The sequence below is a fragment of the Wyeomyia smithii genome, chromosome 1 (genome assembly GCF_029784165.1).
Source record: "Wyeomyia smithii strain HCP4-BCI-WySm-NY-G18 chromosome 1, ASM2978416v1, whole genome shotgun sequence".
Lineage (NCBI taxonomy): Eukaryota > Metazoa > Arthropoda > Insecta > Diptera > Culicidae > Wyeomyia > Wyeomyia smithii.
Window position 1 is genome coordinate 190,218,476 of NC_073694.1, and position 23,393 is coordinate 190,241,868.

Below are 23,393 nucleotides of genomic sequence, written 5' to 3' on the forward strand. Positions count from 1 at the left end.
CAAATTATGTGCAAAAAAATATCAATCGAGTTTTAGGGGTTTTGTACAGGACTAGATAACCTTTGTTCGAAAGTTCGATCAGCTAAATTTTTTTAAAATTTTGATTATAGAAATTAGACAATTGACAGTTAACAAATTTCGCAACCAAACCTTCGTCGAATGTTAGGAAGTCGAATCTAGGTAGCAGCTCCAGTTGAATAGAGGATGGTTACATATAAGTTACTCTGAGCAATTGAAGAGTAGTGGAATGCCCCGGTTTCGGTTTTTTTGAAGGCAAACTCTGTACAGGGACGATTTGAGGCTTAAGCCATATTTATCGGTACGTGCTTCAAAGTGAAATCCAGGGCCGGCGGTTCATGTGGGTAGTATGGGTAGTAGTACCCACTCGGAAAATATTCCTGTGGGTACTTACCCACACGGAACTATCGAACAAAACCAAAAGAAAAGTTTTTTTTTTGTTCGAAACATAAAATTGAGGTTACAAAGCTACAGCAATTACAATTTTTAAGCCTTAGATTTAAAATATTTTGTATTTTGCACCAACCTGAATAGTTTTTATTTTCACCATTTTTCGACCGTTAATTATGGTTTCAATGGAAATCGACTTTTCGAATTTCGTTTACGATAGGGTTCTAAAGTTTTGTCTTCTCGTAAAAAATTCCCATACCAAATTTGAGCTCAATCGGATTCCGGGAAGTAGAGCCTTAAAGCGGTAAAAGTTTCAGTTTTTTGATTGATGAAAAAAATGTTCGGGCTGGGAGAGTCTCTTGTGCGTTCTGGTGTATCTCGAGTCTCCCGGTGCAAAAGTTTTCATGTCCCTGGAAGTTGATTTTTTTTTTCGGACAATTGAGATAACATCAGATCTGGACATTTCGTGCGTTTCTAAAAGATTTGCCATCGGAAAAATCTTGATTTTGAAAACTACAATAACTACCCTTGTGCATTTTTTCGTTGGTCAAAAAAGTAAGATTGTAAGTGAAATTTTATCAGAAGTTCGATTAAGCTCAAATTTTTGGATGGAGACTTTTTTTCGAGAAGACAAAACTGTTAGGCCCTAACGTTTGCATTAAAAAATGCTCACAAATTGCCCAATTTTCATGGGTTTACCTTTACACATACTGACGAAACTACCCACGCAGCATCAATCAAGGTAACCCATTAGTTAGCAGAAGAATTTTGACTCGAATTCTTACCGTGACGGCTGAAACAATGAAACTACTCCGTTCAGAAGTGGGCGCGCTCAAAGAACGTTATCCCGCCGCGTCAAAAACGGATATCGTACGGAGAAAAGACACCGGATACGCCTGTTCCGGTATCTACAATATTTTGACACTAATTGACTACAATCAGAGCATCGAAAAAAGCCTGGTTCCGGACGGCCGATGACCCTGAGCGACAAGGAGCTCCAAAAAAATGCTGAAGCGACAGACCGAGGGAAAAGTGGGTACATCGCTGTGTACGCTTGATCGGGATGTCGGTGCAGTCGGCCAAACAGTGAAAAAGTACCTGGCGAACATGGATGTACATGTCAGGAAGCGGCAGTCCCGTCCACTGGTCTCGGAGCTGTAGGCAATGAAGCAGCGGCAGCGGCTGAATAAGATAATCAAGTAATTTTTTCCAGCGAATCGCGACGTACGTTGAGACCCATCTAATCCAGGATGACAACGACTGGCAGAGCATTTCGTATTTTACTACCCTCACGAAGGAAGTGAGCTCTGAGGTGAAGTTCATTTCACACACCAAGTTTCCTGAAAAGGTCCTACTGTGGCTGACAATCAGCGAGAAGGGGATGTCAAAACCGCTCATCTTTCGCTCCGTACTGCCCGTGAACGGGACTACTCGAAGCAATCGTTGCCGGAGATGGAGCGGCTGAAAATCGATGTGGTACCTAGGTCGGCCAACCCGCCCAATGTCCCCCAGCTGCGTTCATCCTGAGTTTCTGGGCAAACCTGAAGCGTAAGACCTACTCCAACAACTTTGCCGCGAAAGTTAAGAAGGAATTGATAAATAAAACATAGAAAAAATTCAAAAACATGCCTACATACATGTTTTCGTCCACCATGGCGAATGTATCAGTAAACTTCCGGAAGACCACTCGCAAGGAAATTCATCTAACTCAATTATCTGTCTTAGTTTTTTTTTCTATCATCATCCGGAAAAAGTCCCATTCAATGCAAAAATTACTACTGAACGAAAATCTAATTTTTCTTAGACATTCCATTGGCACCCTATTGTTGATGCACTGTCGATTTTTCAAAGAACTATGTTCAGGTATAAGTAGGTAACACTACCCCCCCCCCCTCCGCGCCCCAACAACGCCTTTGTTGCCCATGAACCTTCCCTATTCCTTACTACCCATTCGGGAAAATAATATGACGCCGGCCCTGGTGAAATCGATGCCTAGGGTTTATATTTATGCTTACTGACAATCGCTCGGATTTAGATCGCTATTGAACCTACCCAAACTTACCTACTAATGAGACGGAGGCCTTTGCTGTACTGAGAGCCGACGCCATTGTACCCGATCCACGGCTGCTCGTTTTCATTCCACCTGGTCGATCCTTCGTACACGTTGCGCGCCACGACGCCGCGTTCCTATTTAGTTATCCAGAACGATTTTGACTGGACTTCCCTCCGGCATCCTTGCGACGTGCCCAGCCCATCGTAGCCTTCCGATTTTAACCGTATGGACTATGGTGGATTCCCCCAGCGACTGATGCAACTCGTGGTTCGTTCATCGTCTCCATGTCTCATCTTCCATCTGCACTAGGGTGTCCTAAAATAACGTTTCGTCAAAAAGTCTGGGGGCTCTACCGGAAAATGATTGGGTATGGTGTAGCAAAAAAACTTTCGTATGGCGACAACTCTGGATAATGTTTAGTCGTTGTGCTAATTTGAGTTTTATGAAAAAAATCAATTTTTCATGTTTTTTTTATTTTAAATTAATTTTATCACGTAAAAATCCTGTAAAACCGAACTCAAGCATATTTTTTGCACATTCTACGGAGTCCAAACTAAAAGAAAAAAAATATTTCGGCTAGTTCTTGCTTTAATTTCATTATTATAAATAATTTTAGCTCTCCTGAAAATTCCTAATTTTGGTGTTTTCTGAAATTAAACCTTTAAAAAGCGGACCAAACTGTACGCTAACAACCATACTATACCACACAAAAATGGAAAATTTTATGAGGAACAACTTCCTAGAAGACACAAAAATCCTATCTTGAATCGTTGTTGAGCTATTCGAGTTTTATTATGGAAAGAATATCGTAAAATAGAAGAATCTTCAGTGTATACAACATCGAGTGAATCATTCTTGACTACGACTGCTTAGCGACATTAGTTTGTTCGAATCTGTATCAATATACATAGTAGGCGCTGCATATTAACCAGTGTTTATTCCGTTCCTTGAAGCCTGAACGATGTCGCAAGACATTTTAACAGGCGATTCCCGAAAGAAATTATCCAAGATAAATCAGCCTTCTGAACAAAAGGTATTAAGCTTCGTGAGAATAAAAATAAAATCTGTTTCTGAGAGTACTGATATTGTTGCATATAATAAAATCACAAACCACCTATGGTATCTATCGGAGATTAATATTTGCCTGGCATTTTTCGACGACGCGGTCAGTAATGATGTAAAGCGAAAAATGCTCATAAATTTATCTAAACCGAGTGATGGTAAGAATACGTTTAGAGTGAAAAACTTCAAACCGGAATTTCAGTTCGACGATTTTGTCGCTGACCAGTCGCTCCAGTTTTTCGAAATTTTAAAAGAAGAGGTAAACGCCCTACTTAAAGAAGACCCTGAGAATTGGAGCAATAATATTGAGTACATGAAAATTAGCGAACCTATACATTAGAGAAATGACAAGACACTCACCGTTAAGGCAACTGTCAACATCAAAACGGGCGAGTTGTATCATTTTGCATTGCCGTTATCCGTTTTGATGTTGACAGTTGCCTTAACGGTGAGTGTCTTGTCATTTCTCTAATGTATAGGTTCGCTAATGAAAATTAAAGAAAAATGCGAGAATTTGTGTGTAGTAAACGATCCCCCAGAACGAGCACTAGGGCTGGCAGGAGACATAAATGATTTCGGGCCATCTACCAATAAAAAAAAGGGTCAACTTTTGTTAACCGTGGCTAAAAACCGTAAATATCAAAATAACTCGGTCAAGGCATCTGTTGTTGACTATTTAAATAATGTTAATAATAATTCATTTATAACGTAAATAAACAGCTAAAATAATCGAACAATTGGATGGATGATATTTTTATTGATTTGTGAACTTGAAAAGTTGATTCACTGCATCTGAGAGTTACTTCATATAAAAATAATAAAAACAGAGGATTCGAATAAATAGTACTGAGAACTGGGCTCACTTATCCACTATAAAATCCTGTCTGACATAAAAATCAAACTAAGTAGGCGATGGTTATACGACGTTTTCGTTGATAAGTTGGCTCGATGTTGCACACACTAGAGATTTTCCTATTTTACGATATTCTTTCCATAGAAAAACTCGAATAGCTCAACAACGATTCAAGATAGGATTTTTGTGTCTTCTAGGAAGATTTTCTCCATAAAATTTTCCATCTTTATGTGGTATAGTATGGTTGCTAGCGTAAAGTTTGGTCCGCTTTTTAAAGGTTTAATTTCAGAAAACACCAAAATTAAAAATTTTCAGAAGAGTTAAAAAATTTGTAACATTGAATTTCGAGCCACAACATGCCGAAACAATTTTTTTTCTGTTAGTTTGGATTCCGGAGGATGCGCAAAAAAAAATTTGGTTCGGTTTTACAGGATTTTTAAGAGATAAAATCAATTTAAAATAAAAAAACATGAAAAATTGATTTTTTTCATAAAACTCAAATTAGCACAACGACTAAACATTATCCAGTGTTGTCGCCATACAAAAGATTTTTTGTTACACCATAACCAATCATTTTCCGGTTGAGCCCCCAGAATATCTGACAAAACGTTATTCTGGGACACCCTAATCTGCACCCAACCAGTCCGAGGGTAATTCTTCATCGGACCATACTCTCAGCATGACCCGGTGTAAAGCACGATACACCTGTAGCTCCCGACTTTGAAAAGTTTGGGTGAAATGTCGTCTTGACCAGCTGCCTTGCTGTTCTTCAGCTCGTCAATGAACAGTGGGTCCACAGTTCTGCCATCATCCTCAATCACCATCCTGCTCCATTCGACTACGCTGTTTCCTTCACCACTCAACAGCACACTAAAGTGTTCCTTCCAATGCCTGCTCACCTCCGTTCTATCGGTAATCAGGTTCCCCTCCCTATCGTTGCACATGACAGGGGCTGACACGTTCCGGTTCCTGACTCCATTTATCTTCTTGTAGAAGCTTCTCGAATCATACCTAGAGAAGCAACCTTCCGCCTTCGCAAGAATACACTCCCAATGTTGTTGTATCTTCCGGCGATGAAGGTGCTCATTACGGGAGTCACTTCACGGTGAAATCAGAGTGAAGTGAATAAAGTCCTATTACGGGACTCACGTAAGTGAGAAAAACGTCGCAAAGTGACATCTGCCGTGAAATCTGGGCTATTATGAGTGTCCTATAAGTGAAGTGAAAACGAAAAAAGCGACGTTTCGCGTGGAATTATTCCACGACCATGGTGCTTATTACGGGAGTCACTGCACGGTGAAATATATTTAACTCTCACGCTCACTTTACTTTTTTAGATCTATTCCCGATTCCACCTCAAGTGAGGTGACAAAAATCACCTCCGTGGAGTGAGATTGACAGTGAAGTGAAATTGAGAATAGGACAAGTGAAATGAGATTGTTTCCCAGCTCAAAAACCTAAGTCCCAAAAAGTCGTTTTTTCCGTTTTTTTAGATAACACCAGATCTTAACGTATTCTGCATTTCTAAAACATTCGGCATCAAAAAAATGTTTTTTTCGGTATCGAAAATTTCCTGAACTAGTTTGCATTTTTTTCATCGGGCAAAAAAATGAAAATTCGACCGCTTTAAAGCACGGATCAAATTCTGATTCGTTTCGTTACTGAAGAATAAATCCAATATTTACCATTAGATCACAAATCAATCAACTTTAAGACTTATGGCATCTTCTTGGAATCATTTCACCGTTCAAAATGGTCGTGAAATGATTCCACGCGAAACGTCGCTTTTTCCGTTCTCACTTCACTGATATGACTCTCATAATAACCCAGATTCCACGGCAGATGTCACTTCGCGACGTTTTTCTCACTTACGTGAGTCCCGTAATAGGATTTTGTTCACTTCACTCTGTTTTCACCGTGAAGTGACTCCCGTAATAAGCACCAGGGAAGTTTAAAAATCAATTGATTTATTATCAGCGGTAATATGTATGGGATTTATTTTCCAGTAACATGGCGAATCCTTTTTTTCTCGAAAAAAATCGGCTCTCTGGGACTTAAAAATTTTTGAGCTGCGGCCAATGGAACGTAAGGGAAAAATTGACTTTCGAATTTCGTTTAGTGGTAGGGCCCAAAAGTTTCCTCTCGTCGAAAAATGTCCTCTTACAAAATTTCAGCTCAATCGACTTTCCGGGACTTAGAATTTTTTTAGCTGGGGAACTCCCACATATCACTTGTCCTATTCTCAATTTCACTCCACTGGCAATCTCACTTTACGGAGGTGATTTTTGTCACCTCACTTGAGGTGGAATCGGGAATAGGTCTCAAAAAGTGAAGTGAGCGTGAGAGTGAAATATATTTCACCGTGAAGTGACTCCCGTAATAAGCACCGAAGTCTTTTTTCGGCAGCTCTAGCTTCTCGGTGTCTTCCTACACTCTGACGAGTCACAAACGTGGTTGACATGTAAACTCTGGCGCGGTTCTTTTCATCCGTCAATCACTGGCACTTAGCGTCAAACCACTCATTGGACGTGGCTGCCGCAGATGTGCCCAACACTTCTCTCGCTGTAATGCTGATTGTACTGTGGATATGCCTTCACTGTTCATTCAGGTTACCTCCAACTTGATCCTCGGTCCACTCATCAGCCTTCTGCAGGTACTATGTAGCCACTTCTCCAGTTGATAGCCGCTGGATGTTCAACTGTATCCCCCTTGTAGTCATGGATTTTAATGAATCTTGGGTACCACGAGATAATGATCCGAGTCAAAGTTTGGTCCTCTAAACGATCTTACGTCTGTAACGTCAGAACATGGTCGATCTAAGAGCAGGCCTCTCCATTCGGGTGCCTCCAGGTGTGCTTGCGTATATTCTGGCGTGCAAAATAAGTGCTACAGATAGCTATACGTCTGGCTGCATCGATTTTAACAAGCCTCAGGCCGTTGTCGTTCTTAGTAGAGTGGAGGCTTTCTCTACCAATCACGGGGCGGAAGAGGTTCTCCTGTCCGACCTGCGCACTTGCATCCCCGTTGACGATCACTCATTGTACGTCTTTTCCAGGAGCTCATAAAACTCCTTCTTCTCTCACCGGGTTTATCGTTAGTCGATGCGTACACATTTATTAGGCTTTAGTTAAAAAATTTGCCCTTAATTCTCAACACGCATATACGGTCAATGATCGGCCTCCATCTATTGACACGCTTCATCTGTTTCCCTATAAGCACGAAACTGACTCCCCTTTCTGCTTTCACGGCACTACTGCACAGTGGTCCAATAAGGCAAAAAGTGGAACTTAATTTTATAGCGCCTTTTGCCTATAGACACTAAATATAGTGTCTATACTTTTACCCTCATACTTTTTTCTATACTTTTACCCTCATTCTAGTGTCTACGGAACAATTGTTTGTATGAATGACCCGCATAATCGCAAATTGTCAAAAAGTATGAAAAGTTTACTACACTGGAAATAAAAAAAAATAACTTTTTTGTGTTAAGAGATAGAAGAATAGTTTGTTCAGCAAAGTTGTAGAAGATTCAAAAATATGAAACTTTGTTGAACAAATGAAAATCCTATCTTCTTTCGGTACAAAGTTATAAAGTATATTACATGGAATATTGAGAATAGGTTATGTTTCCGTTCAATTCTACTACAAAAAATCGAATACCGTCCGCAGATACGTATTTCGGCTGCTACATGCAACCATCATCAGTGCTTATGTGGACAGTATTCGATTTTTTGTAGTAGAATTAAATGGAAACATAACCTATTCTCAATATTCAATTCCATTCTACTAAGACGCTCAAAAAGAAATTTATTTGATATTACATGGAACTTACTTAAAAGTTAGTTTTTTGTACTTAACTTTTGTTAGTTGCATTTTACACGAAAGTGTTGTTCGGAGCAATTGTTAGGACACACAAAACACACATTTTTGCCAAGGGTCATATATCTCCAGGACTTTTCTTTACAAAGTTACCTTTTAGGCAGGGCTTAGCCTACCGATTTTCTCCTCGATCTCCTGGAGGCTTGGGACCGGGAACCTGTCGTCATCCGCACGTACTCCTAGATTAATTGCCGTTCCACCTTCGTCGTAGTACTGTTTCCACCTTCTGATCACTTCACACTCGCTCGACAGGAAATTTCCTTCCTTTATATCGTTCCACATACGCTCTCGTACGGTGCAGCCGCATTCTCTACTCCCGTGCTGCTTTCTTCTCCACTAACAGCTTACATTCGCCGCCAAACCAGTCATTTTGCTGATTTGGGGAGGCTGTACCTAGTGCCGCTATAGCCGTGTTACTTATGGCGGATCGTATATTTCTCCAGCCATCTTCAAGAGAGTCTGCGCCAAGTTGCCCTCCGTTGTTAGTACCTCTTCCAGCTGTTGCGCATATTTTCGGGCAACTATGAGATTCCGTCAGGTCGTGTCGTTCGACTTTGATGCGTGCTTTCGGAGAAGAATCACCCGTCGATTAGAACGTGCTCGATTAGGGTTTTCTGTAGATTGGTCGGGTGATTTCCAGTCTCCAAGCTCTGTAGATATCTTTACGTGGGAAGAAGGTGCTTCGGACTACCATACCACGTGAAACTGCTAAGTTTATGAACCGTTGACCGTTGTCGTTCGATACGACGCGAAGGCTGCCCGGCTTAACCACCGGTCTGTATATTGCCTCGTGTCCTATACCTGACCGTTCATGTCTCTCCTAGAGCAACCTTCATGCACTTGTTCCAGCTGCGCGTAGAACGTTTCCTTCTCGTCATAGGATCTCATGTGGTTTCGTCTTATGATGATCTTAATTACTCGTTCTGCATTTTTCATATGAGTCCGGAAAGCTAGGTTGTAAAATATTCTCTACTGAAAGTCTAGATTGAATAAATTAATAAAAAAAAGACCTAATTCTATCAAAAGGGTAATGTGTTGAAGTAATTGTAAACCTTGTCCTTTTCGGCAAACCTACTACGCGGGATTCATCTCTAATGAAAACGGAGTTCCTAACACAATGAAAGTCACTCAAAACAAAAACTCCGTTTAACGCTAACTTAATCACGCCGAAAAACCATGTCATCTAAGTAAAAGTGTTTTTTTTCTTCTCAGCACTGCAAACTTTCAAGGCATTCGGATTTACGACCGCACTGTCACAACATTGAATAAAAATCTGTTTTATTATTATTTTATAATTATTTTCAATTTTCGTTAAACAGTTTTCTCTTTATACATTGATCAATGGTTTTCCGAAGCTGTGCTTTGTTGACCCCTCGAATCTTACTTGATCGCTTAATTCACCTCAATATACAATATATATTCTAATTTGGACGAAAAAAGTAATACGAACCAATAAGCACAGAAGATGCTCCCGGAACATAAGGTCCCACACATTCAGCGGGAGAGCACTGATAATGTAGATCAATCAATTTTACTAGTTAAACTTTCAATTCTATGTACACTGCCCGTTTGCAAGCTGCTAACCCCGATTATTGTTAGATTGTTGAACGTAACTCTTGGAGTGCGTTCTTCATTTGGTTGGTTATGTTGAAAACAAAGGGCAAACATAATCAACCATTCCCGGACTCCGTACGGTTTGTTGTATTGTGAATTTGTTTTGCTTTCCGGAGTGCTTCCATCATATAAATATTAAATAAATTCAGTATTTAAAATAATACAAAAAACTAAATTATCTACTTATATAATATCGATTTCACTCTTATAGAATCTCTAGAAATTACATTAGTTTGTTGTCACTGCCTCCTCTTTCGCTTCAATCCAGAGAGATAGAGCAAAAAGTCTTTATAAACTCAAAGTTTTTTTTTGTATTACGTTGGAACCCACGTGGCATCAATACGACCACGACGCAATTGTAAACTCTCTTAATCATGTCTTAATTTCACTCTTTAGTAATTTTTGTTAGTTTACTACCATCAGTGCGCTTGCCTTAAAACCTTCAACTGAAAGATTTAAAACGTGACGTTCTCATCTATCGATACTGCTAACGTTTCACTCTTAAAAACTAGAAGTTCTTAAAATTTACAATTTATGTAGGTTATATGTAGCTCCATTATGCTACCCGCTTTGATTGATTTTTTCCACGTGTTGTTGAGTAAGTTCTTATCCGTGTGTAGTTTTTCGTACTTTGTCTTATGATCTGATTGAATTACCTCCTGAATGGGAGGTGTTCTTGTTCGAGTAGCTCTCCTATTTGTGGCTGCTTTGAAAAAACGATCAAACTGCAGCTTGTGGGATATATTTACATGGCATGCCATTATTGGACGAGGTTCGGTATTTTTGTGGGTCTTTTTATTCATTTAGGTTGAAGGTCTTAAACACTAGTTACTATACGTACAGTCATTCGTTTTGATGTTAACGCCCTCCTCCTGGCTGATGGTAGTTAGTTGGTGCGGGGTTTAAGGAAACATAGGAAGTATAGCATTTCTGCAGGTATGTCATATTTTGGTTAATAGCATTTTATCAGGGTAAGTTCGGCCAACAATTCCCTACTGACTGTGCAATGCAATTATCTCGGAAAATACAGGGTAAATACCTAGGTTGTGTAGAATCGAATTCCGCTGCACTGTTAGATGGATCGCGTTTGAGGGTTGAACATAAAAGTACTCGCTTATTCGAATAATTCCGTACCGGAAATTCATAACAAAATAAAATGACAAAAAGTCCATAAGAAGCGCTCAATTTTATAAAAACAAGACATTTTTTAGTAAAAGTATTTTTGACATTCAAACATTCAAAAAAAAATTATGTGAACAAGCAAAATTAGTTGAATATTTATTCGCAATATTGCATAGCTTCAATTATTTTCATTTTTTTTGTTACTTGTAAATGACAAAGATCCAGTATCGAAATTACAAATTCATTTGTTTCAAAACTATATCCGACTTTTAGTCTCCTAATGCGTCTAACTAAGACAAAACAACGTCATCTGCAGATTTTTTTAAAACTGGTGTTCTCAATCTCATCTTGAACTGCTACAAAATTTGCAATTTTTTAAAAAATACACAATTTCTACACATTGATAACAAACAAACAAGGGTATCACGATAGCCCTATCATATCATGGTTTTACCCTTATGTCATTCGAAAACAGTTAGGAAAATAAAGAAAAGTTTTTCAAGACCCACAGTGGATTATAGAACTCAAAAAAAAAATTTACAGACCCGCCGCAAACTTATCCGTCCCTGAAGGTCATTCCGCTTGTTTCGCGTCCTACTCCATTCCAGTCTATTGACCTGCTACCTACACTGCTGCTGTAGTTGCCGTTACTTCCGTCGTGGCACCCACCACCAGTGCCGGGAACAGCCCTTGACTTGCCGCAACGACAGCCGGAAGTTGTCAGGATTTGATGATAGTTTTAACCGGTGGATCACCAGCCCCGCTGTTTTCGCCACTACTGTCCATCGCTCCTGGTCCAGCAGCACCTGTTCCTACCGTGTTAGCTTGACTGTGATGATGGTAGGAAAGGGTTGTCTGGTGATGATGATGCAGCTGCGTTTGAGCATGATGTACTTGCACGTGGTTCAGATGATTGTTGTGATGGGAATGGTGACCGGATGCGTTCTCAGAACCGTCCTCAATTGCCGAGCTGAGACAATCGCTAATATCATCGAGCCGATTAATCAAATGGTATCGTCGTTTAGTCGACGATGGAGGTCGTTGCATAGCGGCAGATTGCGGACTGTCAACCAAGAACGATTGATCCAATGGAAAGTGCAGGGCAGCTTCGGTTTCGTTGCTCTGTAGGTTTAGAATGGAATCGATGGCATTTTGAACCTGTCGACTGATGTCCTCTTCAAAGTTCAACCCTGGGTGACCGCTAGCATCGAAATTGATATGGTTCAACTGATGCTGCAGCTCGTTCGATGTCGCTTGCGTGGATGACACCTGGTGGTGAGGATGACTTTTGCCAGAACCATCATGTGGTCCGTCCAATCCTAGAAGATCACGATCAAGGTAATTTAGTTTTCCGCTGTGACTGTGTACATGACTAGAGCTATTAAGACCACCACCGGTATTGCCAAGATCAATCAGATTAGTGTCATCGCAGTTTTCTCCCCCTAGAACTGGAGAAGGGAAACAATTTTTGGATGATTTGTGATCCGGTAGTGAATCATGGTGCGCCGAAGGAATATCGGTACCCATCATTCCCACCGACCCACACATGCTGTTAATGTTATTCAGACTGAGGCTGAGGTTAGTATCAAGCATATCTAAATCGCCGGTTGCCGAAGCGAGTAGAATGTCGCCATTCCAGGAAGTGCGTTTCGGGTTAGTAGTGCTGCCGTTACTATTAGTGTTAGTGTTAGAGCCGTGTCGAGTACCACCACCGTTATCATTAAGAAGATGATTGTTACCTGCGGAGATTGTATTACTCTGCTGATTCTGTGTTGAACACCTAATGCCTCCTGTTACATGATCCGGAAGCTGTTGATTCTGAGTCTGGGCGCAATCCAACAGCCAACGATGGTCATTATCTTGCTGTCTATTATTATGATCGGGTAAGCACTGTCTCTTGCTAGAATTTTCCCCATCGTTCCAGTCACAGTCGTTCGATGTAGTCCAGTGACGTTTCTGGCTAAGTTGCACTTGAATCATTTCGAAATTGCTCGTCTTATGCAGAAAGCTCGCATTATCCAATGCGCTTTCACCACTCTGAAACAATGCTTCCAACCGTGTTTCTATCAAATCATCCTGCTTCTCCACCACTCCCTCCGGTGAATTATCTTCAGAACTTCTGTTATGAAGTGGCGTCCCACCGAACAAAGCTTCTAATCGATTTTCCACCGACTTATCGGATGGCACACCACTGGATCCACCAGCACTTCCCCCTACTCCGGAATCTTGTTGCTGGGAGTTGAAAAAATCGGCTAACGGGGAATCCACCTGAGTTCGACTTACACCGTCACTATCCTTTTCCTCACTACTGGGATTGAAAAGATCATCCAACTGCTTTTCAATTATCTCCTCTTCCGGACTTTTAACGCTCTTAGAAATATTTCCACCTCTTCGCTCATCAGTAAGATAGTTCAGTTCTTTCTGAATGCATAGCCACTCGTCATACGGTTCACTAGGCTTGCTGGCGACTTCGTCTTTCGTGCCGCTGGGTCCACTTGTTGAGCATTGATCTTGGCTAACGTGATTAAAATAACTCAGCGAAGGCGGTTGAGTCTGGGGTTGGGGCGCTTTTACGCTATCACATTTTTTCATAATAAAACTGGGAGTAATCTCACTTTCGATATCGTCGAAACTATCGAGCTCTTTTTTCAGTACATCCGACGAGGATTGTAATGCGCCAGATCTCAGCGAAGAAGCATTCAGCTGTGGATGATGCCGATAAGCTACCAGATCTTCCGTTGCGTTACCTTCCGTTTTTATGTTTTCTTCTTTGATAACCGCCGGACAGCCTACCAATGACGGATCCATACCGGGAGTGGGCACCAAGGAAGAACTTGCGTAGGGCAGATCTTCTTTTTTAATCTTACTTTCTTCTCCGCTTGCATGCGTTTGCTGCTGTTGATACCACAAATCTGGATGCTGGGAATCCACGTTCAGCGGCAGTTCCGGCATTGTTGGATTCAAAAGCTCGTTGATATTCAACTGCATCTGGAGGATTTCCTCTTTTACGTCGGAGATGAGCATACGATCCACCATCATCAGTTCGGTTGTCCGTACGTGGCGCTGTAAATGAGAAGAACAATGTTTAGAATGTTGTTTTAAGAATGCGAAAAGTACTTTAAAATGGTAACGAACCAGGATACAAGTAATACTGGGGAACAAAAAAAAGTAGCATCTTCGTCGTGTTGGGCTCGGGGAAAGTAATATCTGTGCCTGTGGTGAAGGTTATCACGACATAGAGCACGTTGTTTGGTCATGCCCTGTACGCCAGGTCAGGGCCGGCATTTCATGTGGGTAGTATGGATAGTAGTACCCACTCGGAAAATATCCATGTCCACGGAACTATCGAACAAAACCAAAAAAAAAGTACTGTTGCGAGCGACAGATTTTTTTATGGATATCGTTGAGCGAGAGTTTATAAACCTACAGACTTATGTACAGTTGTAAAGTTACTCAGAGAAAAGGATTATTTTTTTCATTGTTCCATTTACGATAGAGTTCTGAATTTTATTTACGATAGAGTTCTAAAGTTTTGTTTTCTCGTTAAAATTTCCCATGCCAAATTTGAGCTCATTCGGACTTTGGGAAGTAAAGCCTCAAAGCGGTCAAAGTTATAGTTTTTTGATCGATGAAAGAAATGTTCGATCTAAGAGTGTCTCTTGTGTGTTCTGGTGTAGCTCGAGTCTCCCACCGCAAAAGTTCCCATGTCTCTGAAATTTAAATTTTGTTTTTAAAACAAATTTTATGAAACAACATCTCAGTTCTCGACATTTCATGCATTTTAAAGAGATTTGCTATAAAAAAATCGATTTCTGAAACTTCAAGAACTACTCTTGTGCATTTTTAGGTTGGTCAAAAATGTAAGACTTTCACGACTTTAAGTGAAACCTTATCAGAAGTTCGATTAGGCTCAAATTTTGAATGGAAACTTTTTTAGAAAAGACAAAATTGTTGAGGCCTAACGTTAGCATTGAAAAAAATGCTCAAAAAAGGCCGGTTTTTCATGAGTTTACCTTTACACGCACTGACGAAACTACCCATGCAGCATCAATCATAGTAGCATGAGTCAGCAGAAGAAAAAATGACTCAAACTCTAACCATAATGGCGAAAACAGTGAAGCTACTCCGTTCAGAAGTGTGCGTGATCAAAGAACGTTACCCCGTCGCGTCGAAAACAGACATCGTACGAAAAAGGGAAGCCGGTTACGCTTGTTCCGGTATCTACAACATCTTGGCACTGCTGGACTACAATCAGAGCATCGAAAGAAAGACCGGTTCCGGACGGCCGACGACCCTGAGCGACAAGAAGCTCCAAAGAATGCTGAAGAGGAACACCGAGGGGGAAGTGGCTACATCGCTGAGTACGCTTGATCGGGAGGTCTGTTCAACCGGCCAAACAGTTGAAAAGTACCTGGCGAACATGGACATCAGAAAGCGGAAGTCCCGTCCATTGGTCTCGGAGTTGCTCGATGGTCGAGTCAATTTTTCCGACGATTTTTCCGACGAATCGTGATGATGGTGGTCCAAGCCGAGACCTATCTCACCCTGGATGACAACGACTGGCAGGGCACTCCATATTTTACTTTACCCACGAAGGAAGTGACCTCTGAGGTGAAATTCGTTTCACATACCAAGTTCCTAAAGAAGGTGCTGCTGTGGCTGACAATCAGTGAGAAGGTCCGTACTGGCCGTGAACAGGGAAATTTATAGTACGAAGTGCCTGCCGGAAGTTGCGTCGTTAATCAAAAAATACCGTAGGGGCGAAGACGAGGTGGTCTGGCCGGAAATTCCATTGGCACCCTATTGTTGATGCCCTGTCGACTTTTAGTAAAATTTTGTTCAGGTATCAGAAGGTTCTAGGTCATTTGCTTCCACGAGCAGTGCAAAGTAATCCGTAAATTGAATCAGCTGGCATCCTTCTTCTTCTTCTACGGTTTCATGTAAAGGAGTTGAGTAAAAGTTGAATATGGGTGATAATGGGCAACCCTGAGGCAAGCTTTAGCTTATTCTACAAGTCACGTCACCGCTAGTTTTAAGTGTGACTATTCTTCGGTGAAGATACGTGTGTAGCCAAGGTATCAATTTTCCTGGGATCCTCTGTTTGGTCATTGTTCCGAGCAAGGTGTTGAGGTTAACTGAATCGAATGCCATAGACATGTCCAGAAAAATACCAACCATTTGTTTACCTGACGACTGGGGTTCTTTTATTCTGTTTACTACTTCACTTTATAATTGGTTTAACTAGCGACACCCTCCAACGTTTTGATATTTTTTCTGAGATGAAAACTCTGCTCAACATTTCGCTCATTTTCAGCTGGGTTCCTAAATTCTACTCAAGGAGTATGGCATAAGATACACCATCTTATCCTGGTGCTGAGTGGTTTTCTTTTTTTTGATATTACTAATTATCTCTTCATCTGCGAGACCCATTTCGTAGCCTACCAAATCAGAGCTGGTGTACACTTTAGGTTTAGTGACTGATATTAGTTTGCTTCCATAGTAATAATCCATGAATTTCGGACTTACTTGAGAACGGTTTGATAAAAACCATGTCAATGCCTCTTATAATATTCCACATTTGTCTACTAGAGGTATCTTCGCTAATTTTATCATCTTTTGGTTTTTTGAATAAGCCTTTTGAGACTTGCTATTGCTCTTTGAAGGTGGAGATAATTAGATAGTGACTTTTTCCTGTTGTACATTCGTATTGCCTTTCTTTCATCTAGATAAGCGGCGTGAATTTCTGAGAACCTTAGCCTTTTTATTCTTTATTATAAAACTTGCCTTCTCCAAATGTTGCTCAACAATGGATTGCATTTCAGCGGGGGCGTCGATATATTGTGGTTGCATTTGGTTCAACGTTTCAATTGCCCTTGCTGTTTTGTTAACGACAGGAATGGTGTTATCAATTTCGATGATAACCGAAAGATGAATGCTTCCGATGTTTTTCTTGCAAGTCTTGGTGTGACCAAGGATAGGTCGATGGCAGAGCTGTTTCTAATTTGAATGGTGAGGCAAGTTGGACTTCCGTCATTTAGGATTATGAAAGTGAAATTCTCAATTAGGCTTTTCAATAAAATACCTTTTGCGCTGTTCTCAGCCATCGGACCCCAATCACTGTGGTGAGCGTTTCGCCTCCCACGATGACTTCTCCAGGAAGATTTTCTAAGCAATTGAATAGGGTTTCCAGTTAGTCTCGAATTTCTCGATATGTATTACGGTCTGGGGGTGTAAATCGATACTAGCGTGATCGGACCGAATCCTTTGAATGAAGATTGATTCGCCCGGTACGGAGCCTCCAACATTTATTATTTCGTAGTCAAGGCTCTCAAGAATAAGGATGCCGACTCCCCCATATCCTGCATTTCTTCATTGGAATTCAAATCAGTAGTGTTTTAGCATGAATGGTTCGTCTGCTTTAAACCGAATTTCTTGTAAAAGCGTAACCTGGATTTCGTTTTAAAACATAAATTGACTTAGTTCTTCTCTGGTGAAAGAGGATCTTAAACTTTGGATGTTGTTTTGCGGTGTTTTGAATTTTTCACACTCCACTGTTGATTCTGGTGGTGATTCTTGGACTTTTCTTGCTTGGGTTCTGCGAGTCAGTGTCAACAATGGTTTGTCCGCTCTCAATCAGCAGTTGGTCTCGGTTGGCACTCTGTATATTGTTAGTCAATTCATCTTGTAGTTCTTCCAGTGAGTTTATCCATTTGTTTGCTGATGATCTGGGCATTTATTTGGGTTATGCCCTTCCCCACAGTTCTCGCATCGCATCTTGGAAGAACAAAGCTTGGTGCTGTGACCATATCTCCAGCATCTTCAGCATTAACGAATTGGAAAGATGTTTAACTCTGCCTTAAATAACCAGCCGTAAATTTTAACTTTTTCCGGAATATTCACTCCTTTAACGATCAGCTCAATATTGTTCGTGTCTACCAGTTTTTTTCCTATTTAAATCTTTTAATTCTTTCTACCGAAATCACGTTATACTTGATGATACTTATCACGTCTGGATTTTGAATTTCTTTTTTTTTATTTATTCCATTTGAACCTTCTGGATTTTTTTTTTTTGATGAAGCAGATACAAAAACTTTGTATTTTGGGGGAGAACTGCAGGTTGAATTCGTCATTTAGGATATAATTGCCTTTAATGGACCACTTAGTAGCGTAGCTGCAAATTTTGCAAGAAAAAGTGTAGATATCTAAACTGAATTAAGTATTTCATTATGTATAAACATGAAGTAACATGTTTAGCATCTTTTCTGCATGAAAAACCACTAGTTAATACCTCTATTTTCTCATAATAAAAGAAATAAATCATCATTTCAGTTTCCTTTAATAGGCCACCGTTTCCTTATTTGGACCACAACAAATTAATTTGGGCCAGGTTTTGATAATACATCTCTTCAACCGTAGCTGCCGCTGATGAGACTAACTCCGGATTACGCACTGAGAGTTCTGGATCTGGATAAACTGTAGACTGCACCCTTTTTTCGTAATAGAGAATCCTTTACGTGCCATCCGAGTTATCCAGCGAACAAGTGAGTCCTGTTCCGCGGCAGTCAATGCAGTTCGTTTACCTTTTCGTGATTTTCCTGACCACTTGCTGCTTGCACGGAACATTACGGTGGATCGTGGAACATCGGAGCGCTTGCAACTTCTCTAGTCGAAACACCACTGTTTATTGCTTGAAGACACTCAGTAACAGCTGCTTCAGTATATTTTTTACCAATTTCTGGCGTTTTCCCATTTTAGCAGCAATTTTATACAATAACACAATCATAACAAATTTATGGTAACTATGGTAACTATGATTCGCTGCGTTATTTCGATGATATCTCTTGTTCGAAATGAGGCATGCCGGAATAAGGAAAGCAGTATTATTTCCACCACTAATTGGGCCTCTATTTTTTCAATATTTTGAGTGTTTTTATAGTAAAATTTATTGCTTATCTTTTAAAGATACCATTATCCTACCCGTTCATCGAAAATCTGATTATTTTCGCTCGGAAAGTGTGATGTCAGTACAGTTTTTGGTAAAGCCATTTCCTATGAAAACGTTAACGAACCATGGCAAACCAGGCAGCTGTTATTAAAAGACATTTTTTGCAGCATCAATGAACAATATTATAGTAAACGTCTGTTGCAACATTTCTAATGAAGAACATAATTGAAGTTTTAAGCATAAATCAAAATAAGTATATTTATAATATGTAATTTGGTGTAAGAAGTTCAGGTTGTCAACTGAAGGTAGTGGTCTATATTAAGCAGATCTACCCTACGCTAAGTTTTCTCGCGTTATTCGTTAAACTTTGGAACGGAATCTTCCAATTTTAGTAATTTCTGAGAATTCCCTGAATCCTTCTGAAGTGAGGAATTTCCCTACTTGGACAGGGTGTTGAAAATGATTTACTTCGGGGTTAGATACTTCCAATATGACTTATTCGGTTGGGTCTCGTGTTTTTTTTTTTTTTTTTGCTTGGTATGTCCACAGTTGTTTTTTGTTTCTGTTGGATAAAGCGGTTCTGTTCATCGTATTGATTTTACTTGCTGCCTAATTTATTTTTTCTTGAACGGTTATTGAGGTAAATCAAAATACAAAGTGGCCGACTGCTAACTGTGCAATAGACCTGGGCCTTTCGAAACGTCGGAACTTCGAGTCATAGATTCAACACTTTGAAAGACAATTTCTGGGCGAAATCTATAAAAGGTGTTTATAACAAACTGAGTGGGCTGTTAACAAAAAACAAAAAGAACAAATTCAGGTTCTAAAGCTTCTTTTCAGCGCCTCAAGTTTCTACGTACCGTAAAACGGGGCGAATAGAAACAGTGGGGCAAATAGAAACAAAACTTCCGAACTTGAAGAATGCGATTTTAAGTCTTCGATTCAGGGTTGATATTTGTTGACACTCTTGAGTGAAAGTGAAAAAAAGCATCCATAAACGCTACTTTTTTAACAATCCTTTCAGAGTTCTCCCTTCCCGCTTTTTGCATGGAAGTGAACTGTCAAAACACCTCATTATATTTCATGCGATGAAAGCAAGACAACAAAATCAGTTTATCAGTTAACGAAGATTGTCAAGGCATCGGTCAGTGTCAGTGAAAAAGTGTTTCGGTGAGGTTCATTTTGGTTGAGTGGACTGTTTGTTTTTCTTTTTCGCTTTGAAATGAAGATTATTTGGTTGGGTTTGTCGTCAAATTTTATTCCGTAGCCGTGAACGATGCGCGCGATCTATTTCATCTGAGGCCAATGACATACTGAGGCGTCAAATGACGCGAAGCGTTGAGCGTGTGAGAAGCGGATAAACAAAAGCGTTGGGTGAGGCTTCCTATGACATACTGGAGCGAGCGTCACAAATGCGTTGTGTTGTCATATTCCTAGATTCCAGTAGCGGTTTTGTTTTAAGGAAATATGAATTCGTCCAATAAAGATTTTTTCGCTTATTCAAGCACGGTAAATAACGGTAATAAAATAATATTAGTGAAGTGAGTTGCGCTACAAATGTAGTAAAAATATAAGAAATTATTCTAAATTTTAAACCCGTTGACCTCGAGCAATAAAGCATCTGGCGATATCACGTTTAGTCTGGAAATGATATTACTGCATAGAGATGCACCGAATATTCGGCCGGCCGAATATCAGCAAAAAATGGATTTTGCCGTATATTCGGCTCGCCGAATAGTAAGTTTATTATTCGGCCGATTAGGCCGAATAAGCCGAATAGTTGCCAATGATTATCAGAAAATAATATAAAAGTATAGTGCAAAGTTGCATGAACGGGGGCAAATGAAAACTGAAGATGTAACTTGGGGTTAGAAAGGAATATATCTCATTAAAACGGAACACGAACCGCAATCTCCACACAATAGTTCATGTCTTGTCTGGATGAGGTATATTTTTTCTGAGCAAAAGTCACATCCTCAGTTCTCGTTCATTTCTCGCATTTTATATATTTGCATGCACTGCTTGCTTTGCAAAAACACTTGAAATGTAGTTGTAACACAAACTTTTTAATTGTGTTAACCATAATCCTTAAAAACATTATTTTTTAACGACAACTCAAATAAGAACAAAAGTAGGTGCGCCACGAATTAGCGTGCCTCATTCCATAGGCGCAAAATTAATTATTTCTTGTGCAATAGTTCGGATAACTTTCAATCATTTTCGTACATGAACAGTTGAAAAGCGAAAGAAACAATTTAAACTTCAAACAATGACCATTTGGTTATTTTGTTATCATACGATCAACGTTGTGTTCAGCCAAATATACGGCCGAATATTCGGCCGAATATTCGTCTCACCGAATAATGGAAAAAAAGTTATTCGGTATTCGGCCGAAGGCCGAATAGTGCTATTCGGTGCATCTCTATTACTGCACTAATATTTTTTAAACATTTTAACATTTTCTAAACGAAAATGTATTTTATTTGCTTTTTTCAATTACCAAACCAAAACAAAGCAAATATAAAGCACCTGGCAATAAAAGATTAAGTCTGAATATGGTATTACCGCGTACGAATACGCGCGTCAAAACACTACTCGTTCTGTTTTGCCGCCTCAACCGACGCGTCTTTGCCGCTCCAGTATGACCGGTTTGAGCGTTTCATATAGACGTTCGAAGAAGTAGCTCAGACGCCTTTGCGACGCTTTTTGCTTCGCTTCATTTGACGCCTCAGTATGTCATTAGCCTGAGCATAACAGCACGTTATTAGGACGAAAATCTAGTGTATCTGAAAGAGTGCTGCGATCATTGGAAGTGAAAATTAAAAATGATTGGCTGTAATTTTCGAAGAATTTTGCTGGGGAAAATGACTTTTATCAGCACTGCTTCGATTACATTTAAAAACCATTCCAAAAAATTTTCTTGGATAGTTCATTAGTAAAAAAAGTCCTGCAAACCCATTTTTGGGTTAGCAGCACTACTATCGGTTTGCTTTAAAAATTCAAAATGGGGGCTCAAATTCTGATGTAAAATGATGTGTGGAACATGTTTTGTGCATTTTTAGCCTATCATGGTCGGGACTTACCAACAAAAAAGTCCAAGAACGTATTCCCTCCGCCTGTTGCTGTTGAGATTTTACGCGAAAAACTGTTTCCTTGTCAAGCGGTTACGAAATATAGAATCAACTACTCTGTGAAAAATCGGATGGTACCTTTAGACTTCAATCCAGTAGACAACCACGCTAGTTTCCAAAAACGTGATGGAAGTCTGATTTATCTTCTGCATGATACTCGACATGGACTGAGCCGAGAGATATGAATCAAGGTTTCAGTTCCATCAAGACAAAATGTTCCCGGATGTCGTGTCCTAGATGAAACACCGGAAGATGCCAGACCGGTGGAAATACTTGACCCAACCCCGGGTCCTTCTGTTCCTAATAAGGACTGTCATAGAACATATTCATTCATAAGATAACAAACATGAAGTAATGAACCGAACATTTCCACTATTTTGATATCTTTTATCGTTTTTTTGCCTCTCATATCAATAAATATGATGCAATTGTTCTGTTTTCTTCCAATTAAAACTAGAATTTTCTATCAGAACAAGGAAAACGTATTTTATTGGCGAGTGTTTCTATTCGCCCCATTGTGGGGTGGATAGAAACATGCAACATTTTTTTCAATAAAACAATGAATTACATATTTTATCAAAATGGATGTTACACCCTTAATAAAGGGAGGTAAGGCCCATGTTTTGAAACTTTTATAATCATTCTGCCGAATCAATATATTCTATATATATCCTTTTTTTCTATATATTCTATTTTTTGTACACTGCAAGATATATCGCAGATTGTTTCTATTCGCCCCGTTTTACGGTATGCCTAAAGATACAAAAAATGCCATACTGACGTGATGAAACAGTCTTTGCTAGACTTGGGAGTGCAAGAAGTATGGAATAGGAAACAACATCGAAATACCGAGACAAAAATTGAATCTCGCTGTTAGACTACATCAAAGCTTTGATTCATAATCAAAACGGCCTTCGCGAGGAATCGGTACATTCGGTTCGGGGAAATATTTTCCAGAAAAACGGGTTCCGATAATTTATTCCACAATATGCCCAAACAACTCACCATTGATTCCTGCATCAAGAGGCACTGATACTTGTTCAGCATGTTCCGGTAAATGACGGGAAACTCGTGTGCCGCCGCTTCGAACGCATCTTCTTCGGCTTCTTTCGCTTCGCAGCGTTCCTCGAACATACAGTGGTAGCGAATTAGCCGTTTCACCGCGTCTTGCTTGTTGGTAAACGGAGTACAAGTGTCTGGTCGAGTACAAGCATCCTGGTCCACCGAAATTTGTCTTTCGAACCTAAAAAAGTCCAGGAAAGCAAAGAAAACAGAACGTTAGTTATGATCGGTGATCTGGTTTACGAATATACCGCGTCAGAGCTC

General features: G+C 40.0%; 1 protein-coding gene across 3 annotated transcripts in view; it reads right to left on the minus strand.

Annotated features, from left to right (window-relative positions):
- Positions 1-9,516: 9,516 nt before the first annotated feature.
- LOC129719491 (mucin-2) overlaps positions 9,517-23,393 on the minus strand; it is an 80,366-nt gene continuing 66,489 nt past the window's right edge. For 2 of the 3 annotated variants that reach the window (XM_055670905.1, XM_055670957.1), the window contains 2 exons: positions 23,073-23,310; positions 9,517-14,054 (listed from right to left, as the gene is read on the minus strand). In XM_055670905.1, coding sequence (XP_055526880.1) covers positions 11,712-14,054; positions 23,073-23,310 — 2,581 coding nt within the window. In that variant the 3' untranslated portion in view covers positions 9,517-11,711. The remainder of the gene's footprint in view (positions 14,055-23,072; positions 23,311-23,393) is intronic. The other variant, XM_055671008.1, reaches the window with a different exon arrangement.